This window comes from Tursiops truncatus, chromosome 4, assembly GCF_011762595.2.
Source record: "Tursiops truncatus isolate mTurTru1 chromosome 4, mTurTru1.mat.Y, whole genome shotgun sequence".
Lineage (NCBI taxonomy): Eukaryota > Metazoa > Chordata > Mammalia > Artiodactyla > Delphinidae > Tursiops > Tursiops truncatus.
The window spans coordinates 45,638,654-45,658,990 of record NC_047037.1 but is presented as its reverse complement, the minus strand read 5'-3'; the positions used below and the strand labels follow the sequence as shown (position 1 = coordinate 45,658,990).

General features: G+C 34.3%; 1 protein-coding gene across 2 annotated transcripts in view; it reads left to right on the top strand.

Moving 5' to 3' along the window:
• The window catches only part of PDCD10 (programmed cell death 10), a 39,524-nt gene extending 22,738 nt beyond the window's left edge, over nucleotides 1–16,786 (top strand). For both annotated transcript variants that reach the window (XM_004313925.3, XM_073803882.1), the window contains 6 exons: nucleotides 1,209–1,262; nucleotides 6,020–6,137; nucleotides 7,311–7,437; nucleotides 12,802–12,880; nucleotides 13,183–13,265; nucleotides 16,300–16,786. In XM_004313925.3, coding sequence (XP_004313973.1) covers nucleotides 1,209–1,262; nucleotides 6,020–6,137; nucleotides 7,311–7,437; nucleotides 12,802–12,880; nucleotides 13,183–13,265; nucleotides 16,300–16,381 — 543 coding nt within the window. In that variant the 3' untranslated portion in view covers nucleotides 16,382–16,786. The remainder of the gene's footprint in view (nucleotides 1–1,208; nucleotides 1,263–6,019; nucleotides 6,138–7,310; nucleotides 7,438–12,801; nucleotides 12,881–13,182; nucleotides 13,266–16,299) is intronic.
• The last annotated feature ends 3,551 nt before the right edge of the window (nucleotides 16,787–20,337 follow it).

The window sequence follows — 20,337 nt, the reverse complement described above, 5'->3', positions numbered from 1 at the left end:
GATTTTGTTGTTTTTGCCTTTTGCTTAAGGTGATAACTCGTAAGGAGATAAGGTTCTTGGCATTTCTGTCTTGTTTAGAAAATAAATTGATTTAAACTGTTGGAGATTCATTAGGGGTGTGTGTGTGTGTGTATGTCATTTATAAAGGGAAACATTTTCATTGCCTTAAGGAATTGAAAGGAATATTTATTGTATGATGTGATATATAATCATAAGATTTTTGTAGAAATATTCTACTTGCATAAAAATCTACGAAGGTTACATTGTTTTTGAACATTTAGTATTGTCCCAAATAAAAAATATTTATGTTGAGTTTGATTGAGTTAACTGGCCTAATTCTTAGGGACTAAGGAAATCTGATTTTAACTGAAGCTAGTTATTTTAAGCCTGGCAGTTAACTCTTCAAAAAATGGAGTTTTTTAATGAAATTGCATGCCTTCAGCTCACTGAAAAGCAACTTATATAGTGTCTAATAAGGACATTTATCTTTCAGAATTGTAAACCTTACACATTCGACATAAGAATTAAAAGCATTTGAACTTTTGACTCATGATTTTAGGTAACCATTTTTTAATCCTGGTTAAAAAAAAAAATAGAGGACAGATAAAAGCATCTCTGAAATCCAGATGATCCACAGTCTTCAATTTAACTGTCAAACCTTTTATCAGTGCTATTTGCTAACTAATAAAAAAGATTAATCTCAGTTTAATGCCTGACTGAAGGGATTGAAAAGCAATTTTAAAAGAGTACGGTAGTAAATACAAAGAATCTTAAGTAATAGATATTTTCTTTGTTTTGGTCATTTTATAGTCAGTACACACATAATTTGCCATGTATTTGCAACAGAGCACTGAGAGTTAATCTTGAACCCTCCCTGTTTTCAGAAATTTAAGTGAATATGTTTATTCTTTCTATAGGGACTTAATGTTATTTTGTATTCTGTGCTTATCTTAAAATAAATCTATCTTTAAGGTACAGTATTTTTTTTAAAGGAATAAGAGACTGATATACATGCCTTAATTTTTCATGATTTTAATGAAAATTTTAGATTGCCTGTCTGTTTGAAGAATTATGGTGATTTAGAATCATTAGCAAGTATTTTTGTTAATCGATGAACATATCAATGTGATTACTGCAGAATGAAATATCAGAAATATGCTTTTTCCAAGAAAATCGATGTTAATAATGATTTAAAATTTTCATTGCAGCTAGAACGAGTAAATCTGTCTGCAGCTCAGACACTGAGAGCGGCTTTCATTAAGGTGAGATGCAGATAATTTATTATGATTAAAAAGTATGTTATATATAAATCTAAATACCATGTGATAATTGCCAGTTTATTTCTTTATTTTTTTAGTGAAAACCTGTTTTGTTTGGTTTTTTAGTGAAAATCTTTTCAGTCATCTTGTGCTTGTTTTAGTGTACTCTTTAAAGCTTAAAACACTCGTAAAGAGTGAGCTGGAACAGGCGCTGTTTCCTTAGCATTCAGCTTTTGTCACTTCGTGCTTTTGAAACTGACTTCTTCAGAGTGTTCTCTGTTTAGCTTTAGAGTATATTTTTAAATTCTGTTCTATTTGACTTATTAAAACTTTCATAAAGTTATAACTCAAAGATTTTCTTCATATTGTTTACCTATAAAACGTAAGTATAAAACAGCATTTTTGAGTGGGGAAATAAGACCTCTGTGTATGTCAGATTAAGGATATTTTGAGAATATACAGCTGAGTCACTCGAATGAATTTTTTCATTGTCTCTAGACCTGAGATGTTCAATTGATAATCACTAGCTATGTGTTGCTGTTGAGCACTTAAAATACAGCGAGTTCAAATTGAGTTGTACTCCAGGTATAAAATACACACCAGATTTTGAAGGTGAATACCAAAAAAAAGAATGTATACAACTCAGTAATAAGTGTATTATGTTGATTACATGTTGAAATGGTAATATTTTGGATGTACTCTTAAAATAACTTCACATGTTTTTTCTTTTTACTTTTTAATGTGGCTACTAGAAAATTTAAAATTACATAGGCTCCTCATTGTTTCTTGCATTATATTTATTGGACGACCCTACTCTACATATTGGGTACAGTCTTTCATATAAAAATTAATCCATCCCATCCTAAATACATATCAAGACACCCAAAGTCTTAATTTTTATTTACTTTTTGTGTGCTTGCTCCCATCAATAGCTAAAACAAGTTATATTTCAAGGAAGGTATTTTAATGTTTAAATCTAGAAGAAGTTTACAGTTGAGTCTCATTGGAGTTGAAACTATAAATCCATCCAGCTTGATTTCTTTTTATGGCAAAGATTAGTTTATTGATACCACTCTTAACTGATAGCACGAATAATGTCATTAGACATCTGCGTATTTCACTAGAAGAAATTACATTGTGTGTGTTGGATTAGAGCTATTTTGATTTGTTTAATACTCTAAAATGCAGTGCCTGTGTACACATACATACTAATTTCATTAGAATATATCCTGCCAAATCTTTGGGTTAATGAAAAGAATCAGTGAAGCAGCACCATCCTTAGTGGTTTTTTTTCTTCTTTCCATTAAGTATCAGTGTGGTTTGGAAGGGTATATTTGGTCATTAGGGAGGCAGGATGGGGACTACTTTAAGCATCTTTGTGGCCAAAGAAAAGAAGGAAAAGTGATCTGTTGCACACTGTAGTATCGATAAGGCAAAAGTCAGTTTTTTAGCTTTTCTGATATCAGGAACAGAGAGAAATTTCTCCTGTGTGTCCTCATAAAGAAGACCCTCTCTGAAGTAGTATATGGTATATACTCAATGACATCCATAGAAGAGATAAAATAATGAATTTCATTAAGCTCTTTCTTAAAATATCTTTATATATAAGCTGATGTTTTAACTCTAAAGTACAGTTAAAAAGCAAACTGTGTTTAAAGTATGTGATTATTATAGATCTGGCTTAATACATGGGTAATTTTATCCACGGCACTGATTCTTAATTGGGGATAGTGGAAGTTATTTGGAGGAAAATAATATTAGTTTTGCATTGATTTATTCTTAATTACTATATTTAATTTGTTAGAATTTCAAATGACTTTAAAGGAGGACATGCATTAAAAAGTTTAAGATTTTTGTAATTTTTACACTATAAGTTACTTGAAAAAGATTAAAAAAACCTTGTTTCATGTTTCTTGCCCAGCCATATATCCATATTTATATCCATATATATATATTCATGTTTCCAGTTCTTGGTCCACAACAACAGTAATATTTATCAAGCTTTAATATCTAGTTTTGTTATCTGGAGAAAAAGGGTTAAAATAATTTTTCCAAAGATAAAACAATACTAGTTAATATTGTCTTTTATGATATCTATCCTGCTGTTGATTCCTCTTCCCTCTGGGAAGTTCTGATAGTGTTGAGAATCATTGCTCCACAAGAGTGGATGTTAACTGCCTTTGGGATAGTTTTCTCTCACTCTTGGATTTTTCAGAAAAGTTGGACAGCAGAGTTTAAGGTTGTATTCTGAGGGATATCTTGAAGGTATAGATAGAGTCTCTGATTTAAGGGTAGATATATTTGTTTTGTCAACTAGAGTCACTGATTAAATTTAAGGCTTTTAAGATTAAAAAAAAATAGCTAAGATGCTAGACTACTGTTCCCAAAGTATGTGCCGAGGCACTCCAGGACCATGCAGCAAACTCAGAGTGGCATCGTGGGATATTTTAAAAATTTGAAGGAACACAGTGATACTCAACATTAGGTTGACACTGTGTGAATGAGTCTCTTGAAATAGTTTGCAGCTTCAGCATATTTGATTGGGCTACGTTCCTTTCAATGATGTCATATCTTTGTGAAACTGGACTTTTGGCCACTGCTATTGATAGAATGCAAGTATCACAAGAAAATCAATGTACAACAGGAAATGAGGGTGGAAGGGTCTAATTCCAACATTTGAGAAATTGTGCAGTGCCCAACAGGTGCACACGTCTCGTTAGGGATTGTGGTTATTTAAGAATAAAATAAAATATTTTTCTTTCAATTCATGTAATTTTAAAGGTTACTAAGTTGTTAGGATGTAAGTATTCATTAAGTTGTTTGTACTTTACTTAATACGCAGCACTGTTTGGTATTTCTTTTGGTACTAAGAGCACTGTGAACAAGAAAGTTAGGGACCTCTGTAAGAACTCTGTAATGCTCCAGCTTTGGCATTTGGGGACTGCAAAAGAACTTGGTATTGAAAACTTTGTTCTCAGGCTTTCAGCATTTAATTCTTTCAGTAGCTTATTATAACTTAATCAGAGAGGCATTATTTTTCTTTTGGCATTCTCTGGAAGCACATAGAGAATGCTCCCCTGCTTTCCAAGATAATTCATTATGTAGGTAGATTTAATGCTACTTAGAGAAGATAAACCACTGTTATCAAATAGTGGCTTATTTAATTAGTATACTATATGTTATTTTGTGGCAGTTTACCAGATTAATGATGTTGATACCGTCTTAAGCCACATTTGTACAGCTTTGCTTTTAATGGCAAATCTTATTTATTAAAGTAGATTCTTCCTTAAATATATTCATGAGAGGAAAAATCAAAACAGGTTATAAAAGAAACGGAATTCAGTAGGACATATTTTATTATTATTAATCAACTATCAAAATGATTTTCCTGTATAGCATTTGACAGCAGTTAAAATGGTCCCGGGATTGAGATAAATGTGTATATTTTTTCTCCTTTCATTCCATAACCTTTCGGTTTTTGGTACTTGAAATTAATGAGAAGCAAAAGTTGTTATAATGTGAAGAGCAATAGGAACCAAATAAAGCTGAATCTGCAGTGATACCAGATTGAGGAGGCAGAGGTTAAACATAATTGGCACATCAGGAAGCAAATAGATTGCTATCTGATAGATCATAAGTTGTGTTTCTGTTTGCTATTTAATATCAGGGCAAAAAAGATAGGAAATCAGCAGCATAATGATTAAAATTGGCAGGCATCCTAAAAGAAACAGAATGTGATTATAAAATTTTTTAAAATAAAATGGGACAGAATTACAAGGGAAAACCAAAATCTCGAAAATTAACTTTGGTAAACTCAGAACTCTTTACGCTCAATCTTGAAATGACTAGAAGATTTTAGTACCGTAGAGAGTGTAAGTAACATCGAATCAATGCAAACTCATTAGTGAAACAAGCTCAGGAGGTAGTAAAAGGATTAATGATGTTCTGAAAGCTAGTGAAGGAAATACTCTTGCTGCAAAAATAGGAAATGAAAATTGTTGTGTGGGAATGTAGTTAAGGGATCACATAGCTTCAATAAAATCTCCAAAAGGGGCTTCCCTGCTGGCACAGTGGTTGAGAGTCCGCCTGCCGATGCAGGGAACGCGGGTTCGTGCCCCGGTCCGGGAAGATCCCACATGCCGCAGAGCGGCTGGGCCCGTGAGCCATGGCCGCTGAGCCTGCGTGTCCGGAGCCTGTACTTCGCAACGGGAGAGGCCACAACAGTGAGAGACCCGCGTACTGCAAACAAAACAAAACCTCCAAAAGACGGGTTATTTTTTTGTTTTGGTTTGTTTTTCCTGACATTCTGTTAATTTAAATGTAAAGAATCTGCAAAAAAATATTGTGAGATGAGTTACTGCTTGATCCTCAAGTCGAAATAGCTAAAAAAGCTAAAAATCTTCAGTGTCTTTAATCTATTGAAAAAAGTAATTGAAGAACTACCAGTATATAGATAATCTTTATTTCTACGTTTGTTATTAGTTTAATTGCAAGAGAGTGTAAATGAGAAGTAGGAAATGTTAAATACTTTATGTTGAAATGGAAAATGGGACCGTGTCTGTAATAAGAAGTTACGGGTGCACAAGCTGTACCCAAACATAAGTGAGTGCCATCACGACACCTGCTTTGCAAAGATTTCTGCTCTTATTTATAAGTTGATCAGTTTAAGGAGGTCCCAACAGGTTCTAAACAATTAGGTTTTGGCTTTGAAATGCTGATTTAGTTTCTATATTTCAAAACTAGCTTCCTCTTTCTTATAGGCTGAAAAAGAAAATCCAGGACTCACACAAGACATCATTATGAAAATTTTAGAGAAAAAAAGTGTAGAAGTCAACTTCACAGAGTCTCTTCTTCGAATGGCAGCTGATGATGTAGAAGGTAATCAGAAAGAGTCTTGTTTAGTTCCTTACAGTTGTTGAAAAGCTTTTCCTCCAGATCTTTCTTATTTGATAAAAGGGACTTCCTCCCCTTCTCCCTTCCCTCTTATTGTTATTGCTATTGTTTTGAAAGTGGGAAAAAATAAACCCATATAAAATAGAAATGTAGTTCTTATTTTTATTTTATATTTGTCAGATTTAATTACTTGAAGTAAAGCATTTGTTTATGCTGCATGCTTTAATTTTTTCCCCTACTGATTAATATGTTTGATGAGTTCTAGTTTCACCAAGAGACAAGCTGTTTGGAATGGTTATTTTATTTTGTGTTGACTTTATGCAAATACCAGTTTGAAAATAATGAGTTTCTTCTTTTTAAACTTTAGTATTGCGTATTTTTTTTTCAAACACAGATTCGAGAGAACAATGTAATAATCATCCTTTTGGCCTCTTTTCACATTTTTGCTTTTTTAAATAATTAGAAATGGGTTTCAGTTAAATTTAGTTTAACTGAATTAAATTCAGTTCCCACTAATTTAGAAAAACATAGAGGTATAATTTCCCATGTTTATTACGGGAGAACAAAAGTAGATGTAGATGTTTTTAACTGATTCCATAAATTATGAGAAAGTCCTCATCATTATTCTAGATTTGAGCATCTGTAGCCTGTTAGGCTGAGTTATATTGAAGAGTTGGTAGAGTTGTAATGTTTCCAAGTCTATAATGAATCTGGTAGTACATTCAGTATAGAGGTTTTTATTAAACTCATATTCCCCATTGCCATTGTATTTGTTACAAATATTACTTACTTTAAGGTTTCCTTGTGAAATTTAGCTTGAAAGGCCTGAAAAACTTGATTAAGCCTCCCTTTTAATTTTTATTTATTTATTTATTTATTAATCTTTTTAATTTTTAAGGTTTCATGGGTTTCCATTTACCCCAAATTGAAAATGTTCAGTCTTTCATTTTCTGATATTTTATTTGGAGGGAGCCCTAATATAATTACAGAACTAAGTTGAACGGTAATGACTTCTGGTTTGCAACCTTGTCTTCCCTAATTATCTGGCCTTTATCTCCCCACTCCCCCCCCCACCTCCTTGACCAACACATTGGAAATTCTTAGACTTGAATTTGGCAGCAAGTTGCATGATTTTTTTTTTATTATGTATTTTATCAGAGTATATGATTGAACGACCGGAGCCAGAATTCCAGGACCTAAACGAAAAGGCACGAGCACTTAAACAAATTCTCAGTAAGATCCCAGATGAGATCAATGACAGAGTGAGGTTTCTGCAGACAATCAAGTAAGCAATTTTTTGTTTGGTTCTTATTTTTTTTAAGTACTTCAAAGGAACCACTCATTCTTTATGTTTTACTTTGGTATGATATTAAATTGAAATTAAAAAATTGAAAATTTTAATTGCTGCATTTTTATTATTAACTTCTAAACTGTGCTTTTGGCTTCTGAGTACAGTAACATTTTTTTAGAATGTTTAAAAACAGTGAAATGTGCATAAAACTGGAATGCAGTTTGAACTTCGTGAGAAATGGAAAAATGTAAATGTCAGATTAAAGTGAAGAGAGGAGTTGGATAAATTATAGAGATTGATAACAGAGGATACCAATATTGGTTTTTATTTCAGAAATGGTACAGGTCATTAGCATAATAATGTATGTACCCTTAGTGATAAATAGCACTTTCTAATGTTGACCAAATGGTGAACCTCCAAAAATCCTTGCCTTTGGGATGTAGGTTAAAAAAGGCTGAGAACTGTGTGAGGCCAGGAGGCTGGTTGATGGGCAGCAGCAAAAAGGGTCATTCTCAAGCAGGGGCACGAGTGCCTCAACCCAGGGGCACTCTCCTCGGGGGTGAGAGGGCAGAGGAATGAGGGGGAAGCTCCAAGCATAATTTCTAGGTAAGTATTTTCAAACTAAAGAGTCAGATAATTTTCTTCAGCCTCAATGGGTAGAAGACAGAGAAAGCCGGGAATAACTGTAGTGGCACTATCAATGCAACCTTTTGGTGAAACCACAGGTAGAAATTGCTAGAAAGGAAGAACTTAGCACAGATCTTTTTCTGGAAGAAGCTGCATCATACATTGTATCTTTAAAAAGCTGAAAGAGGCTGCCTTGGAATAAATATTAGCATGCTTCTCAGGGGAAGAGTATTCCGTGTAATTCACATTGCAAAATTCTATTTTAGCTATTTGGCCACCTATTTTGAGTGGGTTAGAGGGAGGAATATGACCCATTTTAGAAAATAACGGTGATAGGTGCCAACCCAGCTATCAAGGAGTGACCGTCTTCTTTTTGGTCCTCTAATTGAAGATCAGAAAGTACAAAAGACTTCATTGACTAGCCAAAATCCATGTCACAGGGGATAAACCCTAAGGTAAATATTTTACCTTTATTGGAAAGCCCCAACTTTCTTTAACAGTTTTTAATACAGCTTTTTATTTTCAGTTTGGTATAAAGTGAACACGTTTGGCCCATAAAAGGATAAATTATCAGTGATCTCAAACACAGCTGTTTAAACACTTAGTTCTAAAATTTTCAAATAATTTAAGGTTTAATTTATTTTGGTGATCATATGCTACATTTCTGTAACTTGGTTTGAACCTAAGCAGACTGACTCCAGGGACTTCTCTGCTGCTTCCCAATTATAGATTCATAACGTTGATCTAATCTGGTGATTGAAGAAAAGAATGTTTCTGCTGTTTGGAAGAGGTGTGGTAAAGGACATCCTATCTAGGTGTCAGTAGGAAAGAGGCAGAATGGTGTTGTTGTAGTTGAAGCTCGGATAGAGATGGTAGGTCCGGAGCCCTCATCTTGCTACTTTGATACTCTCTTTCCATCTTAGGAAGTCCTGGAGACATCTCTGCTAAACCCAGTGTGGCTCTAAAGAGATACCGTTTGAAAACCAATTTATTAATAGCCACATTTTGATCAAAAGGGAGTTGAGGTCAAGAGCCTAAGAGTCTTGTCCTTAGTCATTGACAAGGGCTGAATTGGGGTCTTGTCTCTCATTCATGGGGCAGTAGTAATATTTCATTTCTGTTTTCTGAAGTGTACTCAGCCAACTGAATTAAGATTATTGGCAATTAAAATTTATTTCATATCCATTTTAGGAGGGATAATTTGCCATGGAAAGTTTGTTGATAATGTGTATTGTTTCTGAGACTGAAATTCAACCATGTGTGTATTAGCGTGGATGGCTAAGGTATAATTATTTGTATCACTGATATATATTGATAACTTTTGATATATATTGTTACCAGTGTTAATTGTTTGACAAATTAGTGGATAAAATTGCACAAAAATATAAAATGGTTTATCCTTCAAGCACAACATATTGTACAGTTATTATTTTTCTTTAAAATATTTTACTTTCTCATATTTAAGGTGGATATCCTCTTCTTTCAAAATATTTTAACAATATTTTTCAATAAGCATGGATCAAATACCTACTATACCAAGTACTGTACAATATGTTATAGGAGGAAAGATTCCTGTCAGCTAACAAATATCCATATATTTTTGTATATATCAGCAGACTTAGGTTTGACTCCCCATTCCAGCGTTTTGCTGTGTGACCTTGGATAATTTGCTTAGCTTCTGTGATTCTAGTTTCTGCCTGTGAAGATGAGGGTAATAGTTGTGAGAATTGAAATGATATACATGGTACCTAGCACAGAACCTAGCATACACTCACAGCACCTAAAGCATTGTGAAATAAGATTTTTTTTCCCTCTCTCTATGAAGTTGATTAGGAAAAATGATCCAGCAAACAAATTATTTTAAAAGTACTTTTGATTAATGAATGTGTTTGACTACATTTGAGCTTATGCAAATATTTTATAAAATTCATTCTTAGGATACATTCCAATTAATGGATGACTAGTGGAAACTGGTGATTTAATAGTCCAGAAAGCTATGCATTTATCTGTTTACTCTTTTTTTTTTTTTTTTTTTTTTTTTTTTTTTTTGCGGTATGCGGGCCTCTCACTGTTGTGGCCTCTCCCGTTGTGGTGCACAGGCTCCGGACGCGCAGGCTCAGCAGCCATGGCTCACGGGTCTAGCCGTTCCATGGCATGTGGGATCTTCCCGACCGGGTCACAAACCCGTGTCCACTGCATCGGCAGGCGGACTCTCAACCACTGTGCCACCAGGGAAGCCCCTGTTTACTCTTTATAATCTACATTTGCATATTCAGAGGTGAAAATTTACCAGTGTTTGGTTTTGATGCTGGCCTCAAAATAGCTTTTCCAGAGGTGTCCAGTCTAGACCAAACTAAACATACAGTGTAGGAATTTCCTTCCTTTAGAGTGTTTGTATAAACATAATTATACAAATTTGGTGGATACAGTTAGAAGCTTTACTATTCCATGCAATTTTTTTAATAAGATGTATTATGTTTCTTCTGATGCCTGTGGTCCTCTCTTTCAGCGTATATGTTCCCCAGAGTTGCCCCCTTAACCCCTTTAGCAACCTGCAAGTTGCTAAAATTCCTTTCTGTTTACACATACTATATGTACTGTATCACAGAATCCGTTAACTCCAAACTGCATATAATTGCATTATAATTATTTTACCCTCAGGTTTTCCCCAGTTCTTTATTTTGTTTAATTGTCTGAAGTATTTTGTGTGTGTGTGCCGGTATTTTCTCTTATAGGAGACAAACCCTCTGGTAGTTACTAAAATAATTTAGCTTCCCTCGTGCAAACCTTAGTGCCATAAATGAAAATGCTGTTCCATGTACATACAGATGACATAATATTTGACATAAATTGCTGCAGATTGTTTTAGAAAAGGCCAGGCCTAGGGATAAACAGCCTTGGTCTTTATAAAGCTCCGTGGCAAATAGTGGATCAAGGATTAGCTCTAGGTTCTGGGTTTCCAAGCAGTGGTTTCCAAACCTGGTTCATCAGCAGAATCACCTGGGGAGATTTTTTACCCTTTTCTTTTCAAGTACATACAGACTCCCAATATTCATTAAAGTACACAAGAAGGTATGGTTGTGTATAAACAGCTGTCTGATCACTATAATTTTCTTTGTTGTATCCCTTTTGAATAAGCTTATTGTGGGTTTGAAGAATCTTCCATATTCAGAGATTTGACATTTTTTATTTGTTGAAACTAATTTTTCTCACATAATGGGATGGTCATATGACACCATTTTATTAAGCAGTAGGGGGCTTACGCCCATCACAGCAATACAGAAGGATTCAACTTTCTCAAAAACATAAATGAAAGGAATAGTTAATGTAACTTAAAATTGTTATTACTAGAGGCCAAAAAACAAAAAAGAGTGGACAGATGTAATTATGTAAATTCATTATCCTGTTTGAATATCTAATGTTTTAATGTTTCAGCCTGATGCCAATATTTGAAATACAAGAGGTAATAAGGAAATAGTTATTGAAATATTTAATAAAAATATCATTACTACTTCAGAATAGGCTAAAATACTTTTTTATACCAAAATTCTGTATATTTGTAATTTTTAGAATTTCCATATGCTTATTTACTAGAAATAAGCTGTGAAACACACACGTACACACAAAAATCTGGACACGGAGCCTTTTGTTTTCTTTAAATAGTATAGCTGAAATGTTTTAGGTGTGAAATAACTGAAATCTTAGATTTGTGACTAAAAAGTAGGTAATAAAAGGTTATGTTTGGGGTGGTCTAGGTTGATGTTTTACTAATTCATATCTTCACACTTGCATTGCATTTGAACAGTAAAAGTTTTTGTAGCAATTAACAGCTAAGAATGGATGTGAAAAAGAGAAGGTTTGCCTTAGAGACTGAGAGGCTATTTGAGAATGCAGAATTATAGTAAGTTCAGTTTGCCAAAATATTACTATGAAGTTAGAACATGGAAATTGAAAAGGGCATAGATACAAAAGATAAGAAGACTTTTTAGAAAATGGTACATGGATAGGAAGAATAGTCAAGTCAGATGAGAATTATTGATTTCTTCTCTCTTTCTTTAGAAAGGGGAGAAAAGTGCTGATACATATATACTCAAAGGATGGTTGCTGAAAAGGTTAAGGTAGAAGAGTATTCTGATTTTGTCTCCCAGAAATTTAAATATATTTTCTGAAGGAAATAGTGTCAGCAAAAGTTTGGAAGAGAATAGATGTGTCTTAAGAGAGAAGAGCTACATCTGAGGAGGAAATATTTTAAACATCAGAACTATGTTTGAAACTATGTTTCAAAACTACATCAGGTCTGTAATTTGGTGTTTTAAGTACAGAAATGAGTTACATGTAATAGCAAAATTTCATATAATTGTTCATGAAATAGCAAAAGTGGATGATATGGTTGCTTGAATTCACCTACATGAGCCAGAAAAAGGAAGAATTGTAACCGGAAAAGGTGAGAGGCAGAGGTATTTTCTTATAAATTTGAGTGCGTAATGCTGAATGAAATGTTACTGATTTGGGAAAGCTGATGTTAGTTGTGCAGTGTTTTGTCAGCAGTGCAAGAGTAGCTGGGATCACAGGAGGGTACAGGCCAAAACCCTCATTCAACTAGCCAGTCAAGTATTTGTGCTTGATGCAGTGTTCATATGGTAGTAAACAGTGCAGTGATTCTTTAAAAAAATGTAGGCTTCTTTCAAATGAAACTGATTTTAAGAAGATTCTTTTTTCCTCACCCAACAGGGATATAGCTAGCGCAATAAAAGAACTTCTTGATACAGTGAACAGTGTCTTCAAGAAATATCAATACCAGAACCGCAGGGTAAGTTTAGTAGAAGCCTTGCAAGCTGCCGCCCTAGATATTGGTTTACACTTAGTCATTTTACTGAATTAAATAATAAGACTGTTGAACTATTGGAAATGGTTTTGTATCATTAATGACTGGGTTTGTCCTTGCATTTAAATATACTGTTACATATATTTAAGTAAATACTCCTAAAAATGCTTATCTGTAATATAAGGTACGTTCGTATTCTGTGTAATCTCCTGTCTTTGACTTTGGCTTTTGTGTTAACTTCTCTTTTTTTATTTAGTATTTTTTTAAATTATTTTTGATGTCTGCAGGCACTTGAACACCAAAAGAAAGAATTTGTAAAGTACTCCAAAAGTTTCAGTGATACTCTGAAAACCTATTTTAAAGATGGCAAGTAAGTATTGTCATTTATCATCCTTTTCTTTTAAGAATTAGAAAATTATGTGGTTTTATATGATACTAAAATCATATAAATTAAACCCTTTTACTATATTATTAATACTTACACCAACTTACTAAGATAGACTGTTAAAAATAGAAAGGGAATGGTTGATAATCCAGCCATGACTCTAGTCTGGAGCAGGCGTTGCAGACTTTTTCTGAAAAGGGCCAGATGGCAGATATTTTGACTTGGTGGGCTTGTTGCAGCTGCAGCACTTCACCTCTGCTTTTGTAGTGCAGAAGCAGCTGTAGACAGTGTGGAAACAAGTGGTATTTTTGTGGCTGTGTTCTAACAAAACCTTACTTATAGATACTGAATTATATAATTCAGCTGTCACATCATAATATTTTGATTTTTAAAAAAATTTTTACTCTTTCAAATGTAAAGTATTCCTAGCTCGCAGACCATACAGTGAGTGAGATTTGACTTACTGGCCTACTTTACCAACCCCTGAAGCAGTGATTCTCAAACTTTAATAGCCTCAGAATCACCTGGAGGAGGGCTTGTTAAAGACAGATTGTTTTTGGGTTCCACCCAGAGTTTCTGATTCTGTAGGTCTAGGGTGGGCCCAAGAATTTACATTTCTGAGAAATTTCCAGATGTCATGGATCCTGCAGGTCTGTTAAGAACTGCTGCACTATTGTTAAAACAGTGGTTTTCAATCCTGTTTGCACATTACAGTCACTTGGGTTCAGTGTTTTAAAATCCCAGTGCCTTGGCCCTACCTTCAGAGATTCTGACTCCATTGGCTTGGAATGGGGTCAGGGTTCAGGTGTGTTTTTGTAAAAGTGCTTCACGTGTTTTTAAAATGCTGTAAACGGTTGTGATCCACTGTCCTGGAATAGGGAGGGCTTTCTATAAGACAGGAAGTATATACTAAAAAGGTAAATATGACATTATTTTAAAATTTACATACATTTGGCTGTAGAACATTCTAGAAAGCCAAGTAATCTTATGTGATTTATGTATAATACACATGTACATATAATGTATAAACTGATGCAGAGGCTATGTCTTCTGCAGCTTCATACCTTACAGAGAATTCTTTGTACCTCAAGTAGAGTTTTGTGGACAAGACCAATTTCCTACAGTGCTTGAAGCAGAAGAATAAGTGGTGATTATTTCAGCTCTAATTGGCAGGGACCTCTAACATCCTATCCCACCATTGACATTTTAAGATCCCAATATCCATGTCAAACTATTACAATATTACTGTAGTAATATTAAAAATAATAAAAATACATTAGAATGGTATATTGATTTTCATAATTATTTTAAATAGTTCAAACAGGTTGAAATATTTACATTTTATTCTAACTTAAAGATATTGAGCTAGATATTATTAATGGTTTTGTGTTGTTTCATACTACTATTCAGGTTGTCTAGGGGAAATGTACCTTGTTGACTTAGTTTAATAAGCTAGCAGGTGTGTTCTGAAAATAAACTTACAACTATTTTTCCTTGGTCTCCCCTGCTAAGCCCAAATAACCAAAAAACACATTAAAAGAATAATTTGCATTAAGAAAATTATTTATGATACTGATTAATTGAGAACTATCGTGGAATAAGCACACTGAAAGGTATAAATTCATTTGGAACATAATTTTCATTAATCTGAAATTACTCACTCTCATTCCTGTTTGTATGTTAGAATCACTTGGGTTCAGTTTTTAAAACTCCTGGTGCCTTGGTGCCATAGTTATTTTTAACAGTTTAAACAGGCATATGGATTATTCAAGCTCTCTACTACTTTTTCTCCAGCAGCTTGTTTAAATTACCATTATTTGCGTATGAATAATGTGCCACAACTTTTGTCCCTGTTTCCTCAAAATTGAAAATTATTAATAGAGCCTGATCTTTGAGCCATTTTTCAGTAGGAGGATGAATTTGCATTGATTCATCTAATTCTTCCTAGTCCCCCTTTTTTGAGGAATGTTTAGGATGAAGATACAGTCAGCCCTTAGTATCTGCAGGTTCCACATCCCTGGATTCAACCAATTATGGATTGAAAATATTTGGGGAAAAAAATTCCAGAAAGTTCCATAGCATTTATAGTGTATTTACAGCTATTTACATTACATTTACATTGTATTAGGTATTACAGGTTAGAATCTAGAGATGATTTAAAGTGTACTGGAGGGTGTGCATAGGTTATGTGCAAATACTACACCATTTTATGTAAGGGTATTGAGCATCCACAGTTGTTGGTACCTGAGGGGGGTCCTGGAACCAGTCCCTCTTGGATACCAAGGGACAACTGTACAAGCTTAGCTTTGCTACTGAGAAACTGATAAGGCCACGCAAGGGGACTAGGGCGTCACCTCTGTGCTCCAGGTCATATGAAAATGGACTGATAGGAAATATGGTGCAGCATTAAGTAATTTTTTAAGAACATATTTTTATATATTGTGGACTCATAAATATTGAAACCATATGATTATTTTCTTTTAAAAGTATATTCTAAAAGTAAAATCCTCGTTTTTTTTTTTTTTTTGAAAGAAGGTAAGAGATTGGGATGAATCAGATTCAAAATAATGAGCTTTTTCTTAAGTATTTATCATGCCCATTGATATACAGATTTTGAGACTGAGTATAATGTTTTAGCAGATGTTTTTTTGGTAACTTCTGTGAAACTGCAGCTGGAGACTATGTTTGAATCCTCTTCTTTGGCCAGTTATTTTTTTGACCTATAAGTGAACTCTGGTTGTTGAGGTGCCACCCATTATTAGCAGCCCACCAACACCTTATTGCCAGCCAGAACCACTAGGGGGCAGTAATTCCTAGATAGTTTCAAATGATGCAGGACCCTTCAGTTCCAAGCTGGGATAAAATTTGTGCTACTCAGTACTATCTTGCCTTTTTTTTTTTTTTTCCTAAATTGATTTTATTGCTACTGCTAGTAGAGCATTTTAAGTATAAAATATTTTTAAAGGATGATTTTTGGGGGGATAAAATTAATTGTTTTTTTTTTTTTTTTTTGAAACAGGGCAATAAATGTGTTCATAAGTGCCAACCGACTAATTCATCAAACCAACTTGATACTTCAGACCTTCAAAACTGTGGCCTGAAAGTTGTATATGTTAAGAGATGTACTTCTCAGTGGCAGTATTGGACTGCCTTTATCTGTAAATTTAAAAGTTTGACTGTATAAATTATCAGTCCCTCCTGAAGGGATCTAATAATCCAGGATGTTGAATGGGATTATTGCCATCTTACACCATATTTTTGTAAAATGTAGCTTAATCATAATCTCACACTGAAGATTTTGCATCACTTTTGCTATTATCATTCTTTTAAGAATTATAAGCCAAAAGAATTTACGCCTTAATGTGTCATTATATAACATTCCTTAAAAGAATTGTAAATATTGGTGTTTGTTTCTGACATTTTAACTTGAAAGCGATATGCTGCAAGATAATGTATTTAACAATATTTGGTGGCAAATATTCAATAAATAGTTTACATCTGTTAAACATTTCTTTACTTGAAAAAATGCATATATATATGTGAATATATATATGATCAGAAGACCAAGACGACTTGGTGTAATGTGTAAAGAACTTCTAACGGGAGCTTATTAGCAGTTTATCAGATAATAAAGCAACAAGAATTCCTATTTTTTTTGTCCTTAATCACTCTGGGCAAAAAGTAGTTAATGGAGATATTTTTGTTAGTTATTATATTTGAGGTACTGAGTATTTTTCCAGCCTTTGTTTTAAGAGACTTATGAGAAGGAGATAGCAGTTTATAGTGTCTTCACACTGTACTGCCACTTTTGAACTCTGCAGTGTAAGATTGAGTATTTCTGGTTTGCTGGGCCCTAATAAGCTTTGCGCCTTTTTTCCATAAATAGCCACAACTAAGTTGACACTATACCAATGCTAGTTGGTTTGAAATTGTCAAGAGTGTTAATAATATTATATACACTCTTGAAATATGGACAGTTTTGTTTTACCATAGAGAAGTTTTAAGGAAATCATGTATCAAGTATTCAGGTTAAGTGATTTCATTTTTCAATTATAAAATAAAGGAAAAAATCAGAATTTATCTTTTATAAAGATTTTAAATGTTAAACTAAATTTCTGTTGGCAATATAAATTTTTTTGCTATGATGCAATTTAGTTATTTTTTAAAATTCTTTCTCCCATTTTAAAAAACAGACTTTTAAAGAATTACTCTCATTAGCAACATAAAACGAAATCGTCCTGTTAGATGTAAACAGGAAATATGTGGAGGGAAGCAAAAAAAAACAATAGACAATTGGATGAAATCTCATAATTTATGGACATTTTACTGAACTGATTTTTTTCTTCAGAGATGCATAGCTAGTAAAACACAAAGAATTAGCGATTTTAATACTGTTTGGTTTTGGCATAAGCTATTTTTCACTCTTGGAAGTAGAAGGATGGGTATTTGCAAAATAGACCTGTGAATATATGAAGAAAAAAATATACTGGTTTTCTTTTTTTTGAGCAGCAGACCTTTCTAAGATAAACAAGTACTGTCTTTCTTCCTCTTGTCTTTACCTCCTTAAGAGACCTCATTAGTTACCAGCCATGCCCCAACTCATCTGTTTTTATAAGTCTTGTGTCTTTTTATTCTACTATGCAATATATCTGGCTTCTATTTTCATGAAATTTACCTCCAAAAAGGAGGTTTATTCTCAGGATAATTCAGTTTCTTACATGATCCTAGTGGGTTTGTGTTTTGGGGTCAAGGAGGAAAGGACCAGTGTGGCCCCAGTCATATACAACTCCAGAGAATAGAAAGGTGGCTACCAAGCAAAGGAAGAGAGGAGACATTTGTTGAGCACCTCTGTGTCAAGCATTATTCTAGATACATTAATTTAATTCTCTTAACACTCTGTGATTTAGCCATCTGCCTTACAGTTGAGGAAACTGGCTAAGAGAACTTAGGTTACAAAGCTGGTAATTGCTGGAGCCAGGATTTGAATTCAACATTTGTCTCCAGACTCCGTGCTCTTTCCACTGAACTATACTTCATCCATTGTCGAAAATGCACCACTTAGAATACTAATTCCCTAACACCAAGCTGACATAGCTGTCCCTGGTCCGTGGGGAAATGAGAAAAATTAGGATAATGTGATGTCTTTTTCATAAATCTAAATTTATTCATTTTAAAGGACCATACTTTTATTTAACATCATTGCTATGCTTGGGATGTTTAATATGCCCTCTCCTCACAAAACAAAGTGATATAATTGTAGATGGTGGTAGTATGGGGTTTTTTCATGATTGCATTGTAATAACCTTGTTTGGCAAAACATGAGATTAGTAACCCAATGTCAGGCCTTCCTAATTGTTTTTCTAACTTTTTATATGGAAATAATTTCAAGGGATTTCAAATTTACCAGATATTGGCAAGAGTAAGAATAGTGCAAAGAACATCAACACATCTTTTATTCAGATTGACCTATTGTTAAGATTTTACCATTTTTATTTTATCATTTGTTGAGTTGCTTACCTTCCCTTAATCTCCTTTACCCTGGGTCATTTCCATGGCTGCCTTTGTCTTTTATGGTGTTGAGCTGTTTTTGAAAAATACAGTCTTCTGTCTCCTCCCCTATCCTCCGTTTAATAATAGAATGTTCCTCATTTTGGGTTTCCTCACGATTAGATTCAGGCTATGCATTCTTGGTCAGAATAACTACACGGTGTCCCATCTTCTCCTCACTGTTAATTTTGGTCAGCTGGTCAAGGTGTCGTTCAGTTTCTCCAATGTATAGTGACTTTTTTTTTTTTTTTTTTGCCATACGCGGGCCTCTCACTGTTGTGGCCTCTCCCGTTGCGGAGCACAGGCTCCAGACGCGCAGGCTCAGCAGCCATGGCTCACGGGCGCAGCCGCTCCGCGGCATGTGGGATCTTCCCGGACCAGGGCACGAACCTGTGTCCCTTGCATCGGCAGGCAGACTCTCAACCACTGCGCCACCAGGGAAGCCCTAGTGACTGTTTTTTACCTTACACCTGATAAGCAATCTGTGGAAGGCTCTTTTTAAGTCCATGCTTAACATCAACATTTTCCCCCCAATATTTAGCATCCATTGATGATTCTTGCTTATTCTGTCTTTACTTTGACAGTTACAAAATGGTGATTTTCCAACTCCAGCATTTCTTCTTACGTACCAGTTGACACAGCGTTCTCTGTAAGCCTGAACCCTCCTTTCTCTCCCATCCTTCCATTCATTAGTCCATATCTGTCCACATGAATTTTTATAGTTACTGTTGTTTTGGACTCCTGTTTTTCTATTTTTTTCAATGGCTTATAATTCATTACTTACTTTGGTACTTAAAATGGTCTGAGATTTGACCAGTTAGGAGTACCTTCCATTTCAATCTTGTTTCTATGTCCTTGTGGCTTCCACTACCTTTTTTTTTTTAAAGGACATTATCTTAAATATGTCCCAGGATCTGGAATCAGCAGTTTCTCCAAGGAACTCTGGGGAATGATAACCGATATATAGATCTGCTGGCTGCTGTGTAGGCTCATTGCTACTACGTGTCATTGCTACTGGGTGTCGTCTTGCTTCTAGGCCTATTCAGACAGAACTAGAAAATGTGCATATACAGACATACACACATGGATATGCATGTACACATACATTTTACATGTCATAGGCACATGATGTTTGATTTCAGAAATCATGAGTTCACACTAGTACCTCCAATTGCAGTCCATCTTCATAGGGGTCTTTCTTGCTTTCCCCATTCCGTGTTTCTGTGTCCCTTCTTCCTCAGAATCCTGGCTCCCTGAAAAATCAATTCATTCACTTTTTCAGTCCTACAATACATCTGAAACAGTCTTAGAATTTCTTTTGCCCTATCTCTATTAAAAGCACACTTAAAAGACTACAGGACTGTTTGCAGTTCTTTCCCTGTCTGTACCCTGCCCAAGACTAAGAATGTGTAATTACATTTTGTGTTCATGAATTACTTGGATTAATTCTTTTTTGTCCTTCACTGTGATTGTTATTTATTTGAAATAAATTGGGTTCATTTGTTTCAGT